Here is a 10,113-nt window from a genome sequence, read left to right as displayed (position 1 = left end):
TATATATAAAACAGAAAGTAACATATAACATTTAAAAATTGTTTAACATTTTCAAATATTATATTACAATATCATTACTATAACCCAATATATGTCCACATACTTATACCATATTTGATATAATACATAATAATGTGTACATTTCATATATAATTTTAAATGCACGATATATATATATATATATACGTACAAATATTTTAAATATAAAAAACATTCTAAAAAATATATTAAATATATATAAATTATTTATATAAAAAGCTACAAATTAAACATATAATAATGTAACATAAAATTTAAGTTAATAATCAACTAAATCTGCCCATGTGGATTACAGATATTTTGTAACAAAACCATAAATAACTCAAAATAAAAGTCTCAGCCACTCAAAATGACCAGAATGTCTTTGCAAATTAGCGCCACCTGTGGGTTGATAATGTGTAAGATGTGGGATTTCAAAGGCTCTGTTGTTCCAGTGCTCAGAGGATGTGGAAGTGCTTAAAAAACAGATGCGCTATTCATTCTGAGTCTGGACCACCAGCATTCAGGAGGAGAAGCATTATGACAAAGCATCGCTGATATTCCTCAAGCATCCTTACTAGTAATGTTAGGATTTAAATAGCAGTATATACTTGCTTCTGGAAACATGATCAGCTGAATTCAGTGTCATCCTGCCTGTTTGTGACCTGTAGAGTGAGCGTAGTTTTCTCTTTCCCTCACAGTGAACAGAGGAGGCTTGTGTTTCTCCTGCAGCACCTGCATCAACACCTGCGTTCTGCTCTGGATGAAGAGGAAAAAATACTCAGTTCACCAGGAATAATCTGATCTGATGTGAGTACGAACGGCTTACTTATCAAATGTTCTTAATTGAATCTATCATAGACTGAATTTAGCAAGATTTTCTTAAAATGTTCTTCTTTATTAAAAAGTTTTAAACAGGATGCATTGGTTGAACGAATTGTGAAGAAATATAGTGGATAGTGCTTTTAAGCCACACCACAATGAAATTTCAATTTAATATAGAATTTAAAATGAAATATAACATTGAGACTCCAAAGATAACAGTTTTATTGTATCACTGAGGTCCTATTAATTTTTTTTCATATTTAGATTTTTATTTATTACATTTGCCATATTTTAAATAAATTGTGTTAAATTTAGTAATTTTGTTGTGTGCTTTTGTTATTTTTTGTTTTATTTACAATATGTTTATATAGTTATTTATTTTAGTCAATTAAGTACATCAAGTTAAACTTAAGTAAAATAAAAATGCTGCCTTGGCAACTAGTAAAAAAAAAAATTAATAATAATAATAATAATATATATATATATATATATATATATATATATATATATATATATATATATATATATATATAATGTTTTAGTTTATATTATTATTAATTCATTTATTATAATTATTTTATATTTTATCAAATTGATTCCAGTTAACATTTATTTTATAATTTATTTTTTATTTTTTTTGTTTTAATTAAGTATTATAATCCTGTTGATGTCTTGTTTATATTTCTACCAGTGTTCAGACAACAATAGTCCTAAATCAAAAAGACAATTCAAAGGTAAACTAAAGGGAATTATTTTAGGCCACTTCAGCCAGGGATTAAAAGAGGGATTAAAAAGTTTTTTCCATTAATCCATAGCACACAAAAAATTAATTTTTCAGGTCCAGGTTTCTTCATCATGGTAAGCAGCGTTGACTTCGGCCCACTGATGGAGATCATAGAGGCGAGAGACGAATGGCTGGACGATGATTTTCCAATGTAAATATATATGGTTTCTTTTACGCTTACGACAAATATACTTAGACATTTATGATGTGGTTTTGAATGGTTGAGCTGTTACATTTTCTGACTTAAATTTCAAAATGCATTTAAATTGTGATATAATATACATCATATGACTTTGCAAGGAATTTAAAGAAACTGGACATTTGATGCATTAAAATATTGATGAATTATTCCAGTTTGAATTGAATGCAAGAAATTCCCCCCTAAAAAGGAAAGAAAGCAAACTTGTTTGAAGGCTATACTGGGCTTACAAATGGATACAGGCCTTAAAAAAGGGGGGTTGAAAAAGCATAATGTCTTCAGCGAATCCTGAGTGAGATGCTGAATGGAGACGGGAGCAGGTGCAGCTCTCTCCTTACATGGAAAGCAGCCACGACGTCATGTGACGCAGCGAGCTGCCAACAACACAAGCAGCATCACCAGGAAAATGGAGGCAGGTCAGGCTTAGAGGAGCAGCTCCAGCATCACACGACAGAATGATGCTTTAGAAATACTAAACAGCGTTAGGACCATGAGATTTCACGCTAGCTTGGAATAAGAACTCGCAGAAACCTAGTTTGTCTCACGCAGCAGGTGAGTTAAGCGAGAGCAGCTTTGATGGTGCGTTTTCAGGTTTGTTTGTACTAAAACCATCCTTTTTATTAGGTTTATGTTGATTAAGATGTTTAATAATGCCGAATTACTGTTAATTTCCAAACACCTATTGGAAAAAACAGAAATCCGATGAATCTCCACAGGGGATCTAATGTTGTTATAAATAACAGCGTATCAAATTAAGACTCTGATTCATATAGTTATTAGCATTTGATAGTATTGTTATGCAAAATGACTATATATTGCTTTAGTATGTTTTGCGTTTTTGATGCTCATCACTGTCTTTCTCAAGTCTTTTGGTTTGGCATTGTCGTCTAAAATGTGCGTTTCATTAAATCGTCTTTTAGCACAAAAGCGGCAGCTGTGAACCCCGCCGGCTCTGACAACCCCCCTCTATTTATCAGCTGCGTGTGCACCGACCCCAAGGGCCTATACTCCCTAATTAGCATATCACAATATGCTCTGGTCTTAAAGAAGCAGTTAACCCAAGAATTACAATTTTGTCTTTTTAACTCATCCTCATTTTGTTCCCAAAATGTAGGTCTTTCTTTACTTAAATGGATACTCCACCCTATAATGGAAAATTTGTCATTAATCATTTACCCCCATGTCGTTCCAAACCCTTCGGAACCCAATTTAAGATATCTTGGATGAAAACCGGGACGCTTGTGACTGTCCCATTGACTGCCAAGCAACTTACACTGTCAAGGTCCAGAAAAGTATGAAAGACATCGTCAGAATTGTCCATCTAGCTTCAGTGGTTCAACCGTAATGTTATGAAGCGACGAGAATATTTTTTGTGTAATTTACTTGCCAGTCAATGGGACAGTCACAAGCCTCCCGGTTTTCGTCCAAAATAGCTTAAATTGTGTTCCAAAGATGAACTAGGCTTTTACAGGTTTGGGGGTATGTGACTAATGACAACATTTTCATTTTGGGCTGGAGCATCCCTTTAAAACTCCATTTGCGCTTACATAAATCTGTATTTAAAATGAATTTCGAATATTGTCCTCACTAGGCCACTTCCTGCGGAGGGTGACATGGACTCTTCCTGCGCCCTGAACGAGGGGAGAACTTGTAAGTGACTTGGATTCATACACAAATCTTCATCTTAAATGATTAATTTGCACTCCGTCATGCTCCTTTATCTTTATTGGCTCAGCTCCCCCAAACTCTCTCCTCATTGGTGGAGCCGGAGTGGGCGGAGCTCACCGGAAGCGGCGCACGCTGGTGGCCCCGGATATGAACTTGTCGTTGGACCAAAGCGAAGGGTCCTTGCTCTCCGATGACTTCCTGGATACGCCGGATGATTTGGATATTAACGTGGATGATATTGAGACGCCCGATGACACGGACTCACTGGAGTTCATAACCAATGGCAATGACCTGGAGTGGGAGGGTAAGAACATACTGTTCTTCACGACTCAGGAAAAAGATAGATAGATAAGATTCCATTCCATTCCATTCATTGGTCCATGGCTTTCAGATGATACACCCATCGCCTCGGCGAAAGCCCCTCCAGCTGACAGCGATGCTGATGGAGAAGGTGTGGACGGGACGGGTGTCAACGGGCGTCTGTGGAGAACCGTGATCATTGGTGAACAGGAGCATCGGATCGATATGCAGGTCATACGGCCCTATCTGCGTGTCATATCACACGGAGGTACGTCACGCTTCAGAATCAAGCAGTTTATATAATCTCTGCAGTGTCCTGAAGTCGCTTCTTCTCTGTTCTTTAGGGTACTATGGCGAAGGATTGAACGCCATCATTGTGTTCACGGCTTGCTACCTTCCTGACAGCAGCTGCCCAGATTACCATTACCTGATGGAAAACCTCTTTCTGTGAGGAAATGGAAATACTTGACTTGTGATTTTCTTATTTGGCTTCTCTTCTCATATTCACACGGTGTGTTCCTCAGGTACGTGGTGAGCAGTCTGGAGATGCTGGTGGCTGAGGATTACCTGATCATCTTCATGAACGGAGGAACGCCGAGGAACAAGATGCCTGGCATTAGCTGGCTCAAGAAGTGCTATCAGATGATCGACAGAAGGTATGGACATTGTCATCAGTTTAATGCAAAGTGGATTTGAAGAAATTGAGATAAACATCTTTAATCTTCATCCTCAGACTGAGGAAAAACCTGAAATCTCTGATCATCACTCACCCGTCCTGGTTCATCCGCACAGTCATCGCAATTTCCAAACCCTTCATCAGGTAAAAACATATCATTCAACAGGATTTGAAATTGATTAGAGTCACTGAAAAGGCTAAAATATTGGTCAATTAATCTGGAGATAACATAACTTTATTTGTTTCATTATGCAAGGTTCAGACATACTCATCAATGATCTTTAATCCTCTGTCTACAGCGTGAAGTTCATGAATAAGATCCGTTATGTGCACAGTCTGGAAGAGCTGGAAAAGATTGTCCCTATGGATCATATCCAGATCCCCGAGTGTGTCTTACAGTAAGAAGATTTCAAACATATTTTACACAAAATTATAATCTGATGCCAGTTTTTAAGATCAAATTGTCTTTTTTGCAGATTTGAGGAGGAAAGAACAAACGCTAGAAAAGAGAGGTAATCAACAAACTCCTCAAAATTGGCTTATTTGACACTTATTAGATAATACTTGAAGAGACCAGAATCTCACAGTTTACCCAGAATGCTCTTCTCTTTGTAGAATAGAGCAAGAACAGAAAGAGCAGCAGCAACAGAAACCAATCAACCCCGAGAGGTGAGCAAACCAACGAAACGCATTATTATACATGTTTTCGTTTATTCTGCATTAAATAACTGAACAACTCTCTGCCTCCAGGACAACAGCGATTGAAGAACCCGGACTCTAAGCGCACCAGCTTTAAATGTTTATTGTTGTTGTTGTTGTTGTTGCTGATCTTGGACCATTTTTCATATTCCCAAATTATATATTAATACACATTTCAGACGACTCGAAACTGGTCTCAGATCAGCAACAAAGCGGAAACTTTAAGCAAAAGTTGGAGGGTGAGAAGGCCAGCTGCTCTCGCTTTCATCTGCAAAGGCACAATTGTAAAAAAGCATCTCCAAATCCACCAACAGATGGCGCTACGTACAGAAATGTGGCTGTTTGCGGTAGCAGGATGACCATCGTGCACTGTAGCCTCTTTGCAGTTATCGCTCTATCCCTGCTTTCTGACCCTTGAGAATGTCTTATAATCTGCCTTTAACTGACGGGTGTCCGTTCAGGATTCGATTGGCGGTGCATGTTGATTTCCAAGCATCTCTGTGCTTCTCTGTGTGTATGCGCCCAAATCGAACGAAACCGTTTTCCATTTTGCTGATTATGTTTCTCTGGAATCCAGTTTTTTTGACTGCTTTCACCTGTTTCATGACCAGCTTTTGTAAATGATACGTACCAGTCATCTCTGAAAACATTTAGACATTAGCAGTACTTTTATGTTGCCTTATGTTTGCTATGAATATGGCTCAAAATTAAACATTCTGCTATAGGTATGACTACAGTATTGATTTGCTTTTGTCTTTTCTTGACCTTTAGCCTATATCCAGTGCTGAATAGTAACCGGTTACATGTAATCTGAATGACCGAATCATATTTTAGTAAGTGTTTTATTTTGCAGTTATTAAAGTTTTTATGATTTTCATGAACCCCCTGCAGTTACTACATGAACTCATTAGAGAAACCTTGACATAATGTAATGTTTAATGTTAATTACAATGAATGGAATCTTTTTTCTTTTTGTATGTTTATATCGAAATGGTACACAATTATCCTTATAAAATAAATGTGATGAACAAGTTCAAAAATAGTAATCTAATAGTAATCAAAAAGCAGTCTGATTATCTAAAATGTGTAATGTAAGGGATTATGTTACTAAATAACATTTTTGTCATGTACATTGGAATCATTAACAGACTAAAATTGGTAAGTAATCTACCCAGCACTGTAGGCTATATATCTGACTTACTGATATGTTCTGAAAGCTAATTTATGAATGAAAAAACCCTGCTTCATGAGGAATCGAATCTTTTTTTGAATATTTTGTTTCGAATCAGTGGCTATGAGCGCGTATCAAATTGGGTAAGTCACGTGATTTCAGTAAACTAGGCTTCGTTACGTCATCACTGTTTCGAATCATTAGAGCGGCGAAACATTGAAACAGCGTCTATAGTTTTCACCTGATCTCAGGTCAGTTTCATAAATTTTTAAACATTTTAACGAGTCATTTGTGTAATTAAAAGAATGATTAGTAAGAAATAATCTCTTACTGGCCTCTATATAGAAGATGCATATAAAACAAATAAAGCAAGCCAGCAAATTAATAATACATTTAATATTAAAAACCATATATCATGCAGACACTTCATATTTAATGGTATTTTATTCTTTTGATTACATTTAATGTAGCATACTTTAAATAAAACATTCTTTATGGGCTTTAAAAGCTGTTTCTATGCATGTTTAAGCCTGAGTTTTGTCGCATTTACAAATTTTTGACCAGCAGGTTTCACCAGAGTGCGGTGTTTCGAACGCTTCGAAACAATGAATCATTTTGCGCAGCAATATGGTTCAATTGATTCGAAGCTTTGAAAAGCGTCGTTTCGCCCATCACTGAAACACATAGTAAAAACATTTCCTTTTTAAATTTAGGAACAAAATGTGGGACTTTCCCTCTCAAACCTGCTGAAAAAAACTGCATATGTTGGTTAGTTAGGTTTTGAAGCTTAAGTCATAAATTAAGCATGTACACATATGTAGCCTATAATGTAGTTTCAGTCAACAAAATTCTAATTTATATTAATATTTTAATTTGATTCCCTTTAAAAGGCAGTTAACATGCTTGCAAGACAATATGAATGAAATATTTGACCTAAATAAAAAAAATAACAGACAAATGACACAATCATGCACATTTCTTTCCTCATTATTCAGGCAGGTTTCTTCTTAAAATCTTAAGTTTAATTTCCTTAATGTCTGGAAAAAAAAGCAAAAAACATAATCATGTTTAAATACTCTGATTTAATGATTTAAAAATTGACTTATTCAAAATGAATTTAAAACAGTTAAAAATTAAAATGATTTTACATAAAATACAGTGAATATGTAAAATACAGTGCAATCGGTTCGGACATTGCACAGTGCTCATTCAATAAATGCACAGCTAAACAGTTGGGTTTTGAGTCTAGATTTAAATGTGACTAGTGTTTTAGCACATCTGATCTCTTCTGGAAGCTGATTCCATCTACGGGCAGCATAGTGACTAAAGGTGGACTCCCCTTGTTTTGTGTGAACCCTTGGTATTTCTAACTGACTTGATCCTAGTGATCTGAGTGCTCTGTTAGGCTTATATTCAGTGAGCATATCTGAAATATATTTCGGTCCTAGGTCATTTAGTGAATTATATACGAGTAAAAGTACTTTAAAATCAATCCTAAATGTAACTGGAAGCCAGTGTAAGGACCTGAGGACTGGTGTGATATGCTAAGATTTTCTGCTTTTAGTCAGAATCCTGGCAGCAGCGTTCTGGATGAGCTGCAGCTGTCTAATGGTCTTTTTGGGAAGGCCGGTGAGGAGCCCATTACAATAGTCCACCCTGCTGGTGATAAAGGCATGAACAAGTTTCTCCAAGTCTTGACTTGAAACAAAAGATATAATTCTTGCAATGTTTTTGAGACTATTAATTCCAACTATTAATTTCATCAATGCATTGGCAGAGGGAGTCAATGGGGCTGTAGTCATTTGGAGATAAGGCTAGGTAAATCTGGGTATCATCAGCATAGCTGTGATAGGCAATTTGGTTCTTTCTCATTATTTGACTTAGTGGGAGCATATACTGTACAGGCTAAACAAGAGCGGTGCAAGAATTGAGCCTTGTGGGACTCCGCATGTCATGGACGTCCACTTAGACTTATGCTCTCTTAGACTCACATTAATAGCCACTCCGTTTTAAGTATGACCTGAAACCATTTGAGTACCATCCCAGAAAGCCCGACCCAGTTTTCCAGTCTCTCTATTAGTATGTTATGATCGACAGTGTCAAACGCAGCACTGAGATCTAGCAATACCAGCACCGATATTTTGCCAGAGTCAGAATAAAAATAAAAAAAACCCTGATTTATTCTATTTCTGTGTATATCCAGTACTTAATATTGTCATATATTTTATTTTCAGAAGCAGCTCTAAACAGTAAAAAGTGTAACTGTTGAGTTGAAATCGATGCTGGACTCATCAAGAAAAACTGTGCCGTCATCATCTTATTCTCAGTGTCAGTGGAGTCAGATCAATAATATTACTGAATATTATGTGTTCACAAACAAGCAAGCCAAAAGTCGAAAGGGGCAAGGAACCCCAAACACTATCAGGTGACAGAATAGTGATTTCGACGGCAGGCTGCATCACAGTGTGAAACATATAGGACTGTGTGTCTACAAGTAGCTGGAGTTATTAATCTCATTTAAATACTATCTAAAATCAGGTTTACATTTGTGGCTAACTAGAATGTGAGTGACCTTTAATGCATTTCCAGAAATAAAGTAACAAATTATAACAAATTGCTGAGTTATAATATAATTTAAAATGCATTCTATAAACAGGGTTGTCACTGGATTGAGATTTGTTTTATTAGATTAGATTTTAAGATTTATAATATGTTTTATTAAAGTGAAAGTGTAGTAAAAACAATCATTAACCCAATTGTTTTTGCCTTTCTTATCAGACTTAAGTTCTTTGTGTTCTCCTTCCTCTCACTTGAGGAGTTGAATAAGATTCTCCGTCTTTTATCATCTCTCTAAAATGATAAGTAAAGATATATGAGGACATTAGACATTATACTGACTGCTAAACTGGATGACTCGACAAAGTCAACGCTCCTCGCCTGATGAACTTCTCTTCCGGAAACTGTTTCTGAGGAAGATCACACGTGAGGGCTATTAATCTATGCGGGTGAAATATTCCAGAGAAATATTTTTGTATAAATATTTTACAGGAAGTCTATACTACAATTTTTTTTTTAAATAATAATAATAATAATAATAAAATAAAATAAAAACACTTGCCATGCCTGTAACCACAGCACTTGGTACGTGTTGCACAATACCACGTGTTACCGCTTCCGTGTCCTAACGTCCTAATCACATACCACGAGAAAACAACAAAGGGTGCTAATATACACGCACAATGTATATATATATATATATATATATATATATATATATATATATATATATATATATATATATATATATATATATATATATATATATATATTATACCTAACCTTTAACTCCATACCGACAACCTTGATAGTCAGACCATGAAAATATAAATATAAATATATACATTGTGTTTGGGACGCTGTGAGCATGGAGACTGTAGTTTACACCTGAAATGCAGTTTTACTGTATCTGCAATTCACTATATTGCAAATCTTCAGTTGCACTACATTGTACTGCAGTTTAACTGCTGTTGATCTTTAATGAACTGTAGTTGTATACTTCATTATCCTGCAAATCTCCAGTTATACTTCATTGTATTGCAGTTATACTACTTTGCACTGCAGTTGTACTTGAATGTACTGCAGTTATCTTTTGTAAGGGATGTTGACTGATATTACAGGAAATGTTCCTTTTGTTGTTAGTTTTGCTAATTTTAATATTCATTGAATGGCTTATTATAGTTATTTAAGGAAATCAACTCATCACACACCAGTAT

General features: G+C 35.5%; 1 protein-coding gene across 2 annotated transcripts; it reads left to right on the top strand.

The window, feature by feature from the left end:
• Positions 1-533: 533 nt before the first annotated feature.
• Positions 534-5,904, top strand: LOC113088022 (caytaxin-like). Of its 2 annotated transcripts, XM_026255684.1 has the most exons (12): positions 534-828; positions 1,682-1,778; positions 3,418-3,476; positions 3,562-3,798; positions 3,886-4,062; positions 4,139-4,241; positions 4,319-4,450; positions 4,528-4,614; positions 4,770-4,868; positions 4,947-4,982; positions 5,086-5,139; positions 5,221-5,904. In XM_026255684.1, exons 2-12 carry the CDS (start codon positions 1,699-1,701, stop codon positions 5,249-5,251), a joined length of 1,095 nt encoding a protein of 364 aa, XP_026111469.1. In that variant the 5' UTR covers positions 534-828; positions 1,682-1,698; the 3' UTR covers positions 5,252-5,904. The 2 variants fall into 2 exon arrangements, with proteins under 2 accessions (XP_026111469.1, XP_026111470.1); XM_026255685.1 differs by lacking the exons at positions 534-828; positions 1,682-1,778 and adding an exon at positions 2,176-2,378.
• The last annotated feature ends 4,209 nt before the right edge of the window (positions 5,905-10,113 follow it).

The sequence above is a fragment of the Carassius auratus genome, unplaced genomic scaffold, assembly GCF_003368295.1.
Source record: "Carassius auratus strain Wakin unplaced genomic scaffold, ASM336829v1 scaf_tig00045702, whole genome shotgun sequence".
In the NCBI taxonomy this organism is placed as follows: Eukaryota; Metazoa; Chordata; class Actinopteri; order Cypriniformes; family Cyprinidae; genus Carassius; species Carassius auratus.
Note: the sequence above shows the minus strand (reverse complement) of the source record. Positions and strands in the feature narration are given on the sequence as shown.

What these genes read in the sequence shown, in the direction of transcription:
- LOC113088022 (XM_026255684.1), top strand. Translation starts at nt 1,699, where the DNA reads ATGGTAAGCAGCGTTGACTTCGGCCCACTGATGGAGATCATAGAGGCG. An exon ending in CAATGACCTGGAGTGGGAGG is followed by an intron (nt 3,799 to 3,885) that starts GTAAGAACATAC and finishes CATGGCTTTCAG; the next exon opens with ATGATACACCCATCGCCTCG. An exon ending in AAACCAATCAACCCCGAGAG is followed by an intron (nt 5,140 to 5,220) that starts GTGAGCAAACCA and finishes CTCTGCCTCCAG; the next exon opens with GACAACAGCGATTGAAGAAC.